Source organism: Grampus griseus (genome assembly GCF_964374135.1).
Source record: "Grampus griseus genome assembly, chromosome: 9".
Taxonomy (NCBI): domain Eukaryota; kingdom Metazoa; phylum Chordata; class Mammalia; order Artiodactyla; family Delphinidae; genus Grampus; species Grampus griseus.
This window is the reverse complement of record NC_139003.1, coordinates 43,303,104-43,320,889: the sequence shown is the minus strand read 5'-3', so window position 1 is coordinate 43,320,889 and position 17,786 is coordinate 43,303,104. Positions and strand designations below refer to the sequence as shown.

The 17,786-nt window shown below is 37.3% G+C and overlaps 1 protein-coding gene across 1 annotated transcript in view; it reads left to right on the top strand.

Annotated features, from left to right (window-relative positions):
* The window catches only part of BBS9 (Bardet-Biedl syndrome 9), a 441,327-nt gene extending 423,843 nt beyond the window's left edge, over window positions 1-17,484 (top strand). Inside the window, exons 22-23 of the mRNA XM_082662198.1 lie at window positions 16,812-16,922; window positions 17,134-17,484. Of these exons, the coding sequence (XP_082518324.1) occupies window positions 16,812-16,922; window positions 17,134-17,165 (143 nt within the window). The 3' untranslated portion in view covers window positions 17,166-17,484. The remainder of the gene's footprint in view (window positions 1-16,811; window positions 16,923-17,133) is intronic.
* Window positions 17,485-17,786: the final 302 nt, after the last annotated feature.

The following is a 17,786-nucleotide window of genomic DNA, read 5'->3' as shown; positions in this document are numbered from 1 at the left end:
TAAAAATTTTTTACTCCATATTCCAGCATATTTTATTGGATAATACATCATTTTCCACTAATTTGAAATACACTTGTAAAATATACTAAATATTTTTATATACATGGGACTATCCTTGGTATTTCTGTGCTATTCCATTTTCCTCTCCATCTATTCTGACATTGATAGTAATGCTGTTGTAATTATCGTAACTGTATAATAGACTTTAAAATTGGTGGAACAAATTCCTCAATTCATTATTTATTATTTCCTGGTTCTTCTCAACCATTTATTCTTTGTTATGCACTTTAGCATCATATTTTCAAGTTAAAACACTCCTTTGAGATTTAGAGCGAAATTGCATTACGATTCAAAGTCAATTTGTAGACAGTTGACACTATTTTTATGCTGAATCTTGCTATATTTTTGTCCATCTATTCAAATCTTTTATGGCTGTCTATAAATATTTAGTTGTATACCTATAGGCTTTGGCTTTTTTTTTCCTAGTTATTTTATCTTTACTGTTTTTTTAAAAAATGTAGTTAGTATCCTTTTGAGTACAATAATTCCTCCATTATGTTTTCTAACTAAATGCTGTTAATGCAGAGGGACATGATCAAATCTTCAACCTATTCAAATATATTTTTCTTTCATATTCTTGGGAATTTTTTAGGTGTACAATCATATTATCTGGAAATGTAATCATTTAATCATTTTTCTAACATATATATTTCTTCCTGTTTTCTTATCTTATTATATTGCCTTGAATTTCTAGAATAATGTTAAATAATAGTAGTGATAAGTGGCCAGGATCCTCATCTTTACCCTGACTAATGTGAATGTTTTTATCTGCTTTATTCATAATATTGCCTGTTAATTTCAGATAGTTATTCCTAGTTCACTAGGTGATTTTTTTTTAAAATCAGAAGTGGGTGATGAATATTATTACCCTCTGTTGAGATTTCTTTTTGATATAATGTTTTGAAGAATTAACATTAATTGAATCCTTTTGCATTCCTGGAATAAGTTTTTCTTTATTGTTGTTTTTAAATATATCATACTGATTTGCTAATGTCTTAATTTGAATTTTTGCATATATATAATGCATGAGATTGCCCTTGAGGTTTTCTTCTGAGTGAGTTTGCACTCAGGACTTTGTTAAGTTTTTGAGCACAGTTCTGCTAACTTTGGAAAACAGATCTTCGTGTTCATGTCAAATGTTCTACCACTGTGCAGCATCCTGAGAAAGACTTAATTTCTTTCCCTATGATCATTCTTTTAATCATTTTCTTTACTTTTGTTGTAGTTAAAAAATTTCCTCTATGAACTCATTTTAACTTCCCAACTTTTAGAAGACTGCTTTGTCTTTTCCTCGGTGTTGTTGAACATACATTATCTTCCACTTTACTGTTTCACTTCTTTCTAGTTGTAAATCCTATCTACTGAGCCACTTCCTCTCCTTTGTAATTATATTCTATAGAAGCATCAATCAATTCTGAATTCTTTTTAAACAGTCTAAGGATCTTTTTAGACGTCTAAGGATCTGTCTTCACTGGTGGCTCTTTTAGTTACTTCTATGCTGATTTCTTTTTTGCTGAGATGAAACCTCAGTCACTTTTCCAAATCCTTTCATTTTTCTTTTGAGCATGAGATTGGGAGGGATCAGATGTCGAGGGTATGAGGTACACACCATGATCCTGTTTTTGCCAATCTAAAACTCTTATTCTTTAAACAGTAATTCACAATCCCATTACTGTGTGTCTTTTCTTTCTATCAGGGAGAAACAAGATTCTGGAATGGTTTTAAGACTGGATTTTGGAGTCAGCACATAAAAGATTCTCTCATTCACTATGCACAAGACTTTGAGCAAGTCACTTAAACTTTTTGGAGTCTAGTTCACCACCTGTGAAATGAGACACTACTAACTACCATTTTAGGCAGCTGTAAAATGAGCAAACATATAAAGTAAGGAGCACTATGACTAGCACATAAAAAGTAATTAAAAATGGTACTAATGTAATTATTCAACTATGATAAATAAGCCTCTAATCCTGTCCCTTCGTGCAGCATGGTCCTCCTTTCCATATTCTCATACAAAAATTGCATCCGGTTTTCACCCCTCAGAACCCAAAGTCTGGATCTTCAGTTGTCTGCATTGTTTGTACTGCACATTTCTGTCTGTACTTCTTAGGAGCCCCCTCAATTTTTGCTTTCTGTCTTGCTCTCTACCACAATGTGCTACCAGTTATTGAGCAGGACTTTGATGCTTTATGTAATAGCTCATTTACTCCTCATAATCATTTGTTAGGAAGATATTATTCCCACTTTGCAAATGAGGAAATAGAGATTCAGAATTATTAAGTGACTTGCCCAGGAGCTGAGTGGGCAGTTTTCCTGGAGTCTGGGGGTGCAAATTTTTACCTACTCTCCACTCAAAGTTGTTGTGAGGACCAAGGTCAAGTGAGAAGGTTTCACAGACTGTGGAACATGATACAAACAGAACAGCTCTATCAGCCTAGTATTTTCTTTTCTCTCCTAGCCACCCCCTTTTATTCCTAAGTATTCTGACATGTGGGTTGTACTGTGGGCTGGTTATCCTCATTCCCTCTGCATTTTCACACCTTTGTTTTCCTCCATTCTCTCCCTCCCTTCCTTTTATCCCCTGCGGCATTTCCACAGAGCTTCCTCTCTTAGATAGGTCTTACTCTATGCCTCCCTTTCTCAGCCAGAGAGAGCTCTCCTCACCCTGATGTTTTCTTGCCTTACTGACTCTTTCAACCTATCTCTTTTGTGTTTGACACCATTTAAAAATTGTTTTCATAGCTCAGTTATAGGCAGACAGCTTCAAATTTTCCCTCTGTGTTTTTTAAAGGTTTGGTTTGAAAAAGGGCAGTACAGGATGTATAGGAGGTAAGAAAGAAGAGAAAAGAAACTGTTGGGAGGGGCTGCTTATTCTATCTTCAAAGGAAGCAGAGCTGGGGTTAGTCCAAGTTGTTTTACAATTGGAAGAGAGTCATCCTACCATAGTTTGGACAAAACCTGGCTTTTTATTGCCAAGAAAGTATAAGATGGAAATGGAGGTAAATGTGAATAATTCAAAGTAATGTTTAAACTTTGAGGATATTTTACCTTCTCTGGAATAAGAGATTTATGCTAGTCAAGAGTTAGGGAGGAATTTGAAATGTTTATGTTACCAGAGTGTAAAAAACATTGTCCAGTTGTTTATCTAATCTTTCATTGGGCTTGCTTTTAAAAACACGTTTAGATTTGAAGTAGCCCGGGAATAATAAACTGTTCCAGACCATAACTTGATGCCCCAGTGGAAATAAGATAGATCCTTTTTCATTTGTTTTGAGAAATTTCCCAAGCAGACAGATGTCTTTGTACCTTCCTTTGCAGTTCCTTCATCCACAAATGACTGTTATCAAGAAATAGAATTACAAGTGTTCTGTTACTTCTTTTTAACTTTAGCTCCTACAGAAATTACTACTGGGATCTTATTTCTTTTCTGGGCTGAACATTTTGTTGTTGTACCTACTCAGTCTCACAGATTCTCCATGTGTTATCATCCAGGAAGATTCATTTCTTAAAGATGTGTATTAATTAACACAAAGAACTTTTTGAGAAGCTTTTTTGATCCACAGAGCAACCACGTGTGCTGGGGCATAGGAATAGGAGGTACTATACTACATTCTGCTGTAATTATTTTCAACCTCCCAGTGGAAAATGTAGATAATATTATGTAAAAAATAGAATGAATTTTGGTTTCCATTTCTTCTTACTAATCCCTTAGCCTAAATTCATTCACTCAAGGCAGCCTGTAATTATTGTGTGCCTACTGTGTGCCAGGAAGTATTCCAGGGCTTGGGATACAGCAACAAACAAAATAGCCCAAGATCCCCGAAATTTTGGAACCCTCATTCTAGCGGGGGAGACGATAAAAATAGCATGATAAAGAAGTAAACTATGTAGTATGTTAGAAAATAACAAGTGTTAGTGTTAAAAGGTGATAAGTACTATGGAAAAAGAAATGTCAGAAAAGAGGCAGTTACAAGATTATAATTTTAAATTGGGTTGAGGGTAGGCTTTGTTGAGAAGGCAACTTTTGAACAAAGACTTAAAGAAGTGAGGGATTTATCCATGCAGAGATCAGAGAGGTGTGTCCCAGGTAAGGAGAATGAGCCTGGCATGTTCCAAGGACATCGAAGAGGCCAATAGTGAGGCCAGTAGTGAGTGGTAGGAGATGAGGTCAGAGGGGTGAGATCATGTACAGCCTTTGGCTGACTTTTGCTTTTTTCTGGGTGAAGTGGGGAGGACCATTTTGAAGAAAGGAATATCATCTTACATTTTAAAAGGATCCCTGCCTGCTATTGTGCATAGACTATGGGGGTGGGGGTGGTCAAAGGTAGAGGTGGGCAGTCAGTTTGAAGGTTACTCAGGTAAGTAATTTGGCAATAGTTCAGGTAAGAGATGATGGTGGATTGCACCAAAGTGGTAGTAGTGCTGAAGGTGATGACAAGTGATCTGATTCTGGATACATTTTAAATGTAAAGACAACAGAATTCCTAACAGAGTGGCCGTGTTGTGTGAAAGGAAGAAGAGAATCCAGGACAACCCCAAGAGTTTTGGCTTGAACCACAGGAAGGATGAAGTTGTGAGGAGAAAGGCTGTGGGGTGGAACAGGTTTGTGGGGGAGATCAGGAGTACAGTTTGGGATATGTTGAGTTTGAGATGCTATAAGATGTCCAAGTGGAGATATTGACTAAGTAGTTGGATATACAAGTCTGAAGTTCAGGAGAGAAATCTGGGATGGAGTTATAAAATTAGGAGTTGTCAGCACGAAAGTGTTATTTAAAGCCATGAGACTGGATAAGGTCACCAAGGGAGTGATTTTAGAAAAGAGATGAGAATCAAAGACCGAGTGCTGGGAGAGTCAGAATTTTAGGAGTTTGGGAGAAGAGGGGGAACCAGCAGAGGATGCTGAGAAGGAGCATACAGTGAGGTAAGAGGAAAATCAGTAGAATGTGGCATCCTGGAAGTCAGGTGAAGAAAGAGTTTTAAAAGGTGGTGGAATGATCAGCTGTGTCAAATGCTAATGGGTCAAGTAAGTTGAGGGCTGAAAACTATAGATTTAGCAACGTGGAGGTCACTAGTGATCTTGAATAAAGCAACTATTTGTGGAGTGGTAGAGGCCAGGTCTAGACTGGGATGGTTGTACAAGAGAAAGGAAGAGAATTAAAAATAGCAAATACAGACAATTCTTTGGAGAAGTTTTGCTGCCAAGAGGAGTAAAGAAATGGAAGAAGATGCAGGAAAGTGGGGGTCAAGAGACAGTAGATTATTCCTGATTTGATGTTTATTGTTGTCCTTTATTATTTATCTAGACCCCAGTCCTTGTTCTTTATCAAGCTGTTATTTCCTACTGGCTACTGTTTTTTTTTGTTTTTTTTTAACTAGGCCAGACAACCAGTTAAGGTTTTCCTTGACTAGCTAACACGACAGTTTGTATTCCTGGAGGTCAGGCAGCTGTAGCTGCTGCTCTCTGCCTTCTGAAAATTCACCACCCTTCTTTCCCTCAGCTTACATGAGAACCTCAGGCTTAGGTGTGGGAATTTTGGCAATATAAGGCAAAGATGATGAGAATAATAGTAATACTTATTATTATAACACTTAATGTATCACTTACTATGAACCAGGCATTATTTGAAGTGTTCATATAAATTAACTCATTTAATCTTTACAATTATCCTATGAGCTAGGTACAGTTATCATCTACATTTTACAAATAAGGAAACTGAGGCAGAGAAAGATCAAGTAAACAGTTAAAAGAAAAAAAAGTAATGGTGGGGCTGGGATTAAAATTCTGACAGTCTGGCTCCAGAGTCCATGCTCTTGAAGCACCTGGAGAATTTTAAGAGCAAGATGTTAGCTAGAGAGATTTCATTTTACATAATATGAGAATTTTCTAGAGTTAATGGGCTAAGATTTTGAGAAACAAGATAGAATACAGGAGCTGATGGGGCATTTCCCCAGATTTACTAGCCTGTACATTAGTGGACTGTCACCAGTGCATAATATTGGAATGATGTGGTAGAGCATTCTTCAAAGATAACTTTTGTAAAGACTGTATTTCCTATGTATTTGCTCAAATTTCATGAATTCCTTTCCAAATCAACAAGTATATATTAAGCATCCACTCTTTGCATGAAAAAGAAAAAAAATTAACTATTTTCCTCTATCTGTTTATTTTCCTTTGCGAAGCTTATTTGTTTATCATGCAGGCTATAGAACAATCTGGAAATTAAAATAAAAAGGACTGTATATGGGAATATAACACTATACTGTTTTTTTAAGGATTCTTAAAATTTCTTTAGCTTTAGAGATGAAGTATGAACTAAACGACCCTTTGTTAAGTGTTAGTTCTTAGAGCACTGGCAGGCAATTGCCACTGAATCCTTCATTTATAATCCCTTCCTTTTCCACAAGGACTTGCCAGCACCCATAAAGTATTCACTAGGAGAATTAAAATCATATAAAAATAATTGGTGTTTGCTTCCTTCAAGGCATACATTTAAATACATTGCTTTATTCCTCCGCTCCTTGGCTGCCTCCGATGTTTAGTAACACTAGGTCAGCAGACTTCCTCTTTTAAGGTTCATCTGCTGGCCATTTCAATTTCCCATGAGAAAGCAAACCTACCACTGTTTTACCCTTTTATCTTAATGTTTCATCCATTTATGTCATATTATCTTGTGGGTTTGTGTTTCTCAGTAGTAATGGCACTGCTGGTAAATAGAAAACAATGAATGTGATTATGCACCCCTGATCATCATCATCATCATTTGAGCCCTTTTAAAATTCCTGTTTTGATCTCAGAATAGTGTTTATCTAGGATAGTAGATTATCAGTGGTTTCATCCTATAAAGGATGTGTGCACTGTTTTTCAAGTGAATAATTTTGATGCCTGGTTGACAATTTTGGCTTTGACCACTGGGTCCAGCTAGAAACATTCCACCACTGGTCTGCCTACCCCATCTTCTGGGTTTACCTGAGCATTTTTTACAGCATCAAATATAAATTCATGCCGTGCTCATGGCTTGTAGTTTCATGTGTAATTGGCTGTAACGTAATGACTAACGTATGTTGGAGGTTAGTACTGAAAATAATAGCCCAACATTTATTGGGGGCGTACTCTGTGCCAGGCTCTGTGATAACTGTATTACAAGCACTGACCAATTTAATCTTCATCTCTCATAAAGTAAAATGCTATATTTTCTGAATTTAGAAAAAAAGAAACTAAGTCCCAGACTTATGTGACTTTGCTCTAGACACAATGATAGTTGCCATGTCCCATTTTGGATGTCCCTTTCCACTATCAATGGGCTGGTTATCATCTTGTGTACATTTCCCTTTTTGCAAAATATGACATTGTTTAATGGACTATTGTAGAAATATATCATTAGATAACAGAGTTGTTTAGGAATGAGTCCTGAGTGCTTGTTCAGTTTCCTCATTTGTGAACGAATATGATGAAACAGGTGCTCTCCAGAGACGTTGTGTTCTTCACTCTTTTCCCTCAACCTGTGTATAACTGAAGTGACCCAGCTGAACTCTCAGTTTCAAAATCACCACCTAAACTCTGTCATTATTAAAAACAACACAGTTTGGTCAAGATTATGGCTTTTAATTGGGTTGTGGAAAGAAACTCAAGTTGAAGAAATGTTGCCAGGATCACTGAGGAATTAATAACCACTTGATGCAAGAGGGAACTGTGAAGAACACTGGCTCTCTTATTATGTGGTGTCCAGGCAAAGTAGAGTTATGTTCTTACTCTTTCATTTTTTTAGTAATTATAATTGCAGAACTATTGGCTTCCTTTCCTTCTCAACTGTAGCTATAATGTTTTATTTGTGCGTGTATACTTTTGAGAGAGAGTTGGTCTCTGAAGAGGGAGTTAGGAAAGTATTTGAAATGGAAATGTCTTAAAATTATGTGTCTTTCCAGTTGTACATTGGATTGCCTTAGGATTTAGAAACAAAATGGAAATTAAATACCACAATCACCTTCTTTCTGAACAAGAAAGTGCTATACTTATCAGTATAGAAAAGATCTAGTTGAAAGACAACAGATCTTGCATTTCCTTGGAGAGTGCTCTAGACATTGATCAACTGGCAAGAAAAAGCAAATATTAACTTTCTCTTCTTCCTCACCTTCTCACCATGGCTGGGTAATACTTTTGTATTCCTGTTTGGAGGATTTAATGGCCTTGTTAACATGTGGGAAAACATTGTGATTGGAGACTTTAACAAAATAGTGAGTAGTTTTATTTTTTTTTAACTTCCACGTTTATGTTTTTACTGGTGTGTGTCTTTCCAAGTACTCCAGGTTAAGAACTAAATGTGTTAGAAAAACAGATGTAATGCAAATAAATGGGAGAGTTCTCATCTCCTTCAGTGAAGAAATCTCCGAGTTCCTGAGCAGTAACTTTATGGGACCTTCTCTCTGTATCAGAAAAAATTGTGCCTACCCCACTTCTTTCCCCTGAGTTCTGTTTTATCATAACTGACTAATGATCTATAGGACCAGACAATTCACCTACATATGGTAGGGGATCATAATGCACTAACATAGTATAGAGATCACTCTTACCAACAATTAATTGGGGAATTCACTTTATGAAGCCCTGTTTACGGACTGACATCTGGTGAACTTCTTAACCTGGATCTGTTCCAATCTTTAGGATTTATGGACTGTGCTTGCTTTTTTGTAAATAGGACTTTTTTCTGCTTGGTATATTCTGTTTACATAATTATCAATGGATGAAAATGGCTATGTTCCTGTATTTCTTAATCCTTTGTACTAAGTGGACCTAAATTCTAAGTGGTGGTCCAGCTAAAAGAATAGTTGGACACCTATCATTATTCAAGTTGTGGAAACATCTTAATGCCAGGAGGACCCTGCCCTCTTAAATCCAGATTCTCTGACTGGAGCCCTTATACCCCAAGGGACTTAGTATTCAGTCTTTATGGGATTTTTAAAACTTGTTGAGACACATGCTAGACCTCTTAAAATATATCAGACTTCCTTTTATTCACAAACTTGGTCTCTGCTATGAGGTGTAAAATGGAAATATTTTCTAACATAGGTATATGTGCATAGTCCTGAACACATTTTAAGTTCTTACCGGGTGTGGGGGGGGGATCAAAGTTTATTATTAGGTAGTGGAAATGAAATCCCAAACATTCCACAGGCATCATGTTGGACACACATTACAGTGAACTTCACCTGCCTCTCACTGGTTCACCATTATTATCTCTGTTGCTAGTAGATGAGCTACTGTCTAGCAGTCAGCATGTCATCTGCAAATATAGGGAGAAAGAAAAGTTATCGAATGGATTTAAAAGAAACATAGAAAAACAAATATCATATGTTGGAACTGGAAACATAAGACTATATAGAAAGGCATTGTTTTCTTCTGGTTTCCTGAGTTTGAAACTGTAAAACTGTACCAGGTTAAGTGTGAGATGCCTCTACATTACAACAAAGTAAAGGGCAGAATGGAAGGGGAGATGAGAACGATATTGACGTATGATCTCCAGTTCCTCCTTCAGAGAAGCAGTGTCACCATATGATATCAACGTGATTTGCCATGCTGTGGTAAGAACTCATTCAATGATACATTACATTCTTGAGGGCTTTATTTCCAAGATGTGCTTTGACAAGGTCTGACTGTTGTATTTTCAACAATCTCCTATATATATATAGTTTTCTGGAGCATCTACTTAGTAAGCACCTTGGTAAACCCAATTTCACAGAAGTATTGGCTTTCTAAAATGGCCCATAAGCACAGAACAGAGTCATACACACACACACACACACACACACACACACACACACACACACCATTAGTCAAAAAATTTCCAACAAGCATAGCTTTACCAATTATGGTGTGTTCTTAAGGAAATGTTAAGTCCAAGTACAAGATGGATTGGGCCCTTTGAAGTCCAGTGTGGAAGAAGAGAAGTCAGTGGAGAATTAACAGGGGAAGTGCAGCCCCACTCTTCCTCCAAGCCTTTTGCTGTTTCTTTCCATGGCAGCCCTTGCGTAAGTCTTTATCTGACACAATTTTTCCTAGCTATACCTCCTACTCTGAATTAAATTTTTCTAACTGCTATTGTATTTTTTATTCTTTAATATTTTATCATCTATACCTTCAGTAAGTCACCCCAAATATCATCTGTAGAAGTGTACACAGAAAAATGGAATATGTTGATAATTTATTCTCCCCTCCCCACTTATCCTTTTCATCCTCTATCTCCTTCTCTCTTTTACCCACCCCTCTTCCTTCCATTCTTGCATTTTGTCAAAAAATTTATAAATACTTGGTTAAAATTGCTACACAAACATACAGTAGGATTCTTGGCTTTCTATAGCTTACATTCTCCTTGGGCTAAAAAAATATATTTTAAGAAAACAGAAGAATGAAGAGAGTAGAGGAGAATTATCAGGAAAACTCTTATACATATCTTTAATGCCTATGTGTGGTTGTGTGTACACATTTACAGAGAGAGAGAGGGAGAGGGTGAGGGAGACTGAGAGAGAATAAAGAGTAAAACTATTTCAAATGAATATATTTTCGGAGAATTTTTTAACTACTCATAGTCTCTTAGGGAAACTTTTCATATTTAAGATAGTGAAATATTCTTTTCAAAGCACCCATTCGCCACACTTCATGTGAATTATAAACCTTTGAAATGAAATCTGAATGTTAACTTCAAAAACACTTTATCCATCAAGTAAATCTTGATTAAAAGAAAAATGTCACTGGTGTATATTTTTGAGGTTTCTGCTGTTTTAAATTCTTAGTGGCAATTCAAGCATGTGAACAGAAGATTCTTTGGCTGGCAAGTCAGAGCATGGTCTGTGGTCATTTGTGATTCTCAAAGTGTCTCCTTGTTTGATTGCTTTTAAATATATGAAGAAAAAAGAAGAAAAAAAAATTTTTCCTCCCTGAAGGAATGGAACATTTGCACCCATACACTCAGTTGATTGCAAAGGTCTCTGTTGCAAGAATATAAATCCGCAAAGTCCTAAAATATACCCAAAGAACAGCTTGCCAACCTTCTGGGTTTTCTGTATCACTGAAAGGAAGTACTGGTTAGGAAAGCCAACTCACAAGCAAATCCACTGAGATCTTGATGGGAAAAAAGGTATTCTTGAGAAAGCGCTAATGGTTTAGGAAGCAGGAGAATCAGGAATCGGCTCTAGGATATGAGGGACATCCGCTACCCTCTCTGAGCCTCTGTTTTGATGTCTCCTAAATGAAGGTGGTTGCACTAAAAGCTAAAGTTCTTTGATTCCACCGATACGGTGTGGAAAGTGTATCTATGCCAAGAAAATTCGTAGAAAACAGAGATGGTAAAATGTACTTTGTGCTGAGCACTGTGTTCAGTGTACACGGTCTCACATAATCCTCACAATAGGCCTCATTAAAACTCTCTCTTTACAGTTGGGGCAACTGACAACCTGCCTGCGTCCAACAGCTAGACCCAGACTGACCCACTCCTGAGAACTTCACAGTCTAAGTCAAGCCTTGCTGTTGGCCTCCTTTGCCTTAAGAGGCCTCCCCATTCACTGCCCACCTGGGTTTCACTTTTGATAGAGGAAAAGAAGAACAACTGGAGACAATCCTAAAATTTGGGAAATTCTAAGAATTTATGAAAAGAAACTGTCTTAAAAATTTTCCCCCAATCTAGTCATGAGAAAAATATTAAGCAAATTCCAGGAGAAGGGCATTCTGCAATATGCTTGACCAATACTCCTCAAAACTTCAAGGCCATCAAAAGTAAGGAAGGTCTGAGAAACTGTCACCACCAAGAAGAGCCAAAGGAGATGCAGCAACTAATGTCATGGGGTATTCTAGATGGGATCCCGAGACAGAAAAGGATGTTAGGTAAAAACTAAGGAAATCTGAATAGGCTATAGATTTTAACTACTAATAATGTATCAGCATTTGTTCATTGATCAAATGTACCATGCTAATGCAATATGTTAACAATAGGAGAAACTGTGTGGAGAATATATGGGAATTCTCTGTACCATTTACTAAATTTTTCTGTACATATAAAAATCTTCTAAAAATTAGTCTATTTTTTTTTTAAAAAAAAGCTTATCACTGCCCAAACAAAAAGAGCATTTGTAGCAGTAGGGCAAATAATATTGTTTTAAAGAACTGCTACTATTATTCCTCCTCCTCTTCCTCTTCCTTATTGCTATTGTTATAGTAATACTATGAGATGATCTGGCAGTGTTAAATGCCTCTAGGAACCTTTAGAATTAGGATGCAGTTGAAGAGTAGCTTTCTGTGAGCCTTGTATTAGGCCAGGCTTTGGCAAGCTACAGCCAATGGGCCAGATCTGACTGTTTTAGTAAATAAAGTTTTATTGGAACACAACTAATGCTCATTCATGTTTACATTTTGTCCTTGGCTGCTTTTGCACTACAATGGCAAAACTGAGCAGTTGCACCAGAGACCAGATGGCCCACAGAGCTTAAAAAATACGTACTATCTGGCCAACCCCCGGTTTAGGTTACCTGAGTTACAAGGTAGATGGTGAGGCAGGTAAGCTGGGCCACCAGAATTCATCTGGGTTATAATCAAGTATCTATCAAATAGAACTCTGCAGATCAAGTAGCGTGAGTAAATAGAGTAGTCAGCTTCAGAGGTGGCCACATGTTTAAGGTGTCTGAACACTCTTTTTTTTGCTGCAGAGCTGTGTCTTTTGGCCCCATGGCTGTATCAGCTGTGTGAACCCTACCCCTTCAGACTTCCAACTTTAGGGACTTCCGTCTTGGCCTTTTCACTCTACTCTTCTTTTAGTGTTCCTAACTTTGACATGAGAGTAAATAGTCAGAACTTAATGTGTTTTTCAATATGCCAAGCACTTACACATGCTCATCAATTTCTTCCTTATGAAGTAGGGCTGCCATAGTCTCTGTTTATAGTTAAGGAAACTGAGGCTCATTAAAGTGCAATAATTTGCTCAGGAAGGTCACTTGGCTCATAAATGCTGAGCCATGGTTTGAATCGAGGCTTTGTTAAATTCCCTACAAATAAGCCCGCATTCAGTGCTGGAGCTGGCTCACACTGGCTGGTGAGAACCAATCATTGAATTTTTAGGAATTCTGTGAGCCAGTTAACAAATTCAGCCGTTATTAAAAATTAAATTATGTAAACTTTACAACCAAGTAAGTTGTATTAAGAACAAAGATAATACACCTCAGAACCCTTCACTAGTTATTACTACATTTTACTATTCTCTATGCTCTTGAGATTGTTTTTGTCTACGGAATCTGAATGGTGAAAGTGCTATCTCATGGTGTCCTCTTACACATCTCTGCCAAGCTCCACGTTTGGTGATGTCACGTTGGTTGCTTGAAACTGGCCATGATAGGAGTATTTATACCAAAGAAATGGGCAGACACTACAGATTAGGGCTTTACCTTTTTTCCTTGAAAGCCAGCTGGTTACATATTTTCCAGAATACCAGTGCTTACCCTGCATTCTGATTTTGATCTCTGGTATTCTAGACAGTTACATTTGTTTCTGCTTGGCCTCCTATCTTGACCTTTGAACCCTATAACTTTTATAGTTCATGCTATAGCAACCTACAGAGAGGACCTGAGCTTTTTTTTTTTTTAAGACTTATTTATTAATTTATTTTTGGCTGCGTTGGGTCTTAGTTGCGGCAAGCAGGATCTTTGTTGAGGCATGCGGGATTTTTCGTTGCGGAGTGTGGGCTCTTCATTGCGGCGTGCAGGCTTCTCTCTAGTTGTGGCTTGCGGGATTCCTCTTCTCTAGTTCTGGCGAGTAGGCTCCAGGGTGCGTGGGCTCTGTAGTTTCCAGCACACAGGCTCTCTAGTTGAGCCTCGAGAGCTCAGTAGTTCTGGCTGCAGGCTTAGTTGCCCCACGGCATGTGGGATCTTAGTTCCCTGACCAGGGATCGAACCCGCATCCCCTGCATTGGAGGGCAGATTCTTTACCACTGGACCACCAGGGAAGTCCCTGAGCTCTTTTTTATTGTTTTTGTTTGTTTGTTTTTCTGACAGTGGGTAGCATTTCCTTAGTGTAATTCCCTTGTTGATAAAATATGTTCCACCTGGTGAGGAAGAAGTTTCAACAATTTTATAATTTGCTTTTGAATGCAGAAACAGGTTTAGGGATAGCTTGTAATCCATAAAAAAAAAAAAAAAAAAAAAACCCTAGAGTTGAATTATCTTTATAAATATAGGGTGATCTCCTATTGTTCAGAATTTTTGGTAAGATTTTCTACTTAAATAAATTTCTGGCTACATGAGGATTGTAGCCAGAAAAATTTTCTTAAAAAATGTTTAAATTTAAGTATAGTGGATTTACAGTGTTTCAGATATATAGCAAAATGATTCAGTTATACATATACATATATATTTATCTATTCTTTTTCAGATTCTTTTCCATTATAGGTTATTACAAGATATTGAATATAGTTCCCTGTGCTATACTTGTTGTTGTTTATCTATTCTATATATAGGAGGATTGCTATATATCTTGATGTTCTACTAATTTGCAAAGCAACAAATTTTTACAGCCAGGTTTAGTTAACACAAATGGTCATGCACATAATTTGATTGGTAACAATTCAGAGGAAGAGGGAGCATAGTGAAATGTCTCAAAAACATCCTCTTAAACATCACGGGTGTAATCTCCAATTTATAAACTGTCTTGTTCCAAATGCTATAGATACTGTTTGCAATTTGTGATGCATGCTTCATGCTTTCAAATTTCACCTGCAGGCGTTAGGGTTCCAGATTACTCCAGAAAAGTGTTTTAAGCATTTAATTGTAATAGGACTCTAGAATGAAGCCACCACTTATGACATTGTTCCTTATGAAAATGCCCCCAGAGTTCTGACTTGGGATCCCAGGTTCCTTAATGAAACTCCTTTTTACACGAGAGCACAGGGATAGAAGTGGATCTCCATAATTGTACCAGCAGTGGGCAAAGGAGAGCCTAGACATCCCATGTTGGTGGGGAGAGGGGGGCTGTTCTGTACATTATGCAAGGAGGGAGCTGCCGGACAGATACTGGAGTAGAAGGGAGGTACATAAGTTGTGAGAAGCCCCTGCTGTTGCCAGAATGAGTTTACTGGCTATTTGAACGTCTGATAATTAGGAGTTGGCTGAATTATTATTTTTAACTATAATTCCATGTATCATATTAATGTAGACCATATCTTGAAATCAGTGCTGTTCAAAGTGTGAATAGAAGACTAGCATCTGTCTGCAAACTGTCTGTTACTTGAAACTGAGAATAAGCATTGAGAAACTTGTAGCAATTGACAGTGTGCGTTTTACAATGATTGAATCTAAAAGATAAGGGCCTATATATTGTTCATTTTATTTTTCTAGTAATTCCTTTTATTCATTTTTATTATACGTGACAAAAGTATTGGCTTAGATAGATTGGAAATTTTAAGGCTGGTCCTTTTGAGAAGCATTGCTACAGTGGGCTTCAGAAGGTCTCTGTTAGTTTGGAAATTTTATATTTTATTTCTCTCCTTTTACTGCTTACTCTGAAATTTTTGTTTGTTTTTACTTAAACAGATTAAAAATAAGCCTGGTTCTCCTTCTGGATGGGGCCCTAGCTATTTTAAGGTAAAGCAGGGCAAGTTCCATTGCATTGATGGATAATTCTAACATTTCCTGTTTGGGAAACCTCTGAGACTACCTCTGATTCTTATTTTATGAGTGTGGAAATCCTTGTCTTTCAAGTTTCCCTCAACATCGATTTCTTTTTCGGAGCTGATCCAGAGGGATGGATGGTAAGGTGTACTTTCCTTCAGACCTGGGATCTTGACTTCACTCTCATTTGAGTGACGTGGTTTACACATCAGTGCTGCTGGTACTCTCTCTTTATAAACCCCCTCACACATAAAGCCAAACTTGAATATGGAGGCTTTGGACTCAGTGTATGAGAAGCCTCAGAAAAGGAAAAATCACACTTTATTTACAAGAAGAATGGCTTTGGGGAAAAATGTGTACAGTATACAGCATGTTAGTACATTTCCAGGAAATTAATCAAATTAGTCAAATCAAGTTACAGATGTAGTCAGGAAATTCTCAGCATGAGTTCTCCGTACAATATTTTGGTGGATAAAATCAAATGGCTTATACCTAATATTTTCAAAGCGCAGTGGTCCCAGCTTATCCTCAAGTCACCTTGGAATTGACTTGGAATTGAAAGCTTCCACAATGCATTCATGGCTTTGCTGTGAATTATGAAGTGTTTGTGTCTCTGCTGTAAGGTGTTGGGATTCAGGAATAGAATCAAATTCCTGAGAAATACCACCATAGTCACCAACTCAGAACACCAGTGGCCTTCCTCTTTCTTCAGGGAAGTTTTCTTTCCCTCACAGTCGATGTGCTTTGTTTCTTTTATAGTTTCTGATGCTCTGGTATTAAAGGGAATTTCTGTTGAGGTACCATTATAGTATGGATATCACATATGCTATAGATTTTGTCCTTTCTGACTTTAAAAGGGTTAAATTTTAAGACAACACCATCGCTGCTGTTGCTAAGTGCTCATCAGTATGTCTTTAAAGGCAATGACTCATTCCCAGCATTTTCACCGAAAGAGAAACATTTAAGATTATTCTTTTTTGGCCTACTCCTGAAGATTGTTGTCTCTTTATTTATCATCTTCATGACTGGTACGTTCTTAAGCTGAGGTTGCCGTATGGAGAGGTAGATTTTTCTACACATTGCTTAAAATATTGTTGGTATTTTTCAACTAGGTGGCTGTGCTACGATCCCAGAATCAGACCTAGAAGAAAGATCAGTAGAGCAAGACTCCACTGAACTGTTTACCAACCACAAACACCTCATCGTGGAGACGCCCATAGCTGGTAAGAGAATGAGTGGCCTTCACAACTGGTATGTCAGGAAGAGCGAGACACTGGTCAGGTTTTGTCATACCAGAAAGCATTTTGCAAAATTGCTTGTTTTCTAACTTATTCAGCCTTCCCCTTGGCATTGGGTGCAGCTGAATTTGATCATTTGTATATTCCTTTCAATATTCAGACCTTTTCTCTCTCTTGCTCTCTTTCATTTTTCCAGAAGTTTCACCCCTCCAAGGAGTTTCAGAATAGTTGAAGTAGAGTTGTCTGGTTGAGGGGAAGATGGCCTTCCCAAGGCTGATCATGTGTGGACCTCATGCCAAGCACAGATGAAGGTGCTTCATACAGCTCACCTGCCAGGAGATAATAGGTAGAGATGGGGATGGGGACTTTTAATTTTTCTAGGAGGACTTGTAATACTATGGGCAAGTCAGTTGAACTTGTCTTACCAGGAAAGGATGTTGCTGCTTTTTGGTCATCTGTATGCTTTCAGCCACAGTATATAGTGAGATGACATCTTTTGGGGGCAGACTTTGTAATGCAAAGACCCAGATCCTACTTGATACCCCAGTTTTTTCACAGAATTCTTATATATTAAATGTATCGAGTTTAATAAAAGCATCTTATTGTCAAACAATATCTTGGATTTGATTTGTAATCAGAGGGTTATATAGTTGATTTCTTTATTTATTTAAAGTGAAGAAATTGAACGGAACTAAAAATGTTGCTTCTCCACGGTAAGACTTGAGTGTGGTTATTTTATAAATACAAGAAACTACTATTAGGCTAAAAGTGGGAAAAGGTGAGTATTTCTAGTATTGTATGAAAATGTTAAAATATTTTCAAGGAAGCTAGTACATTAACATCCTTTTT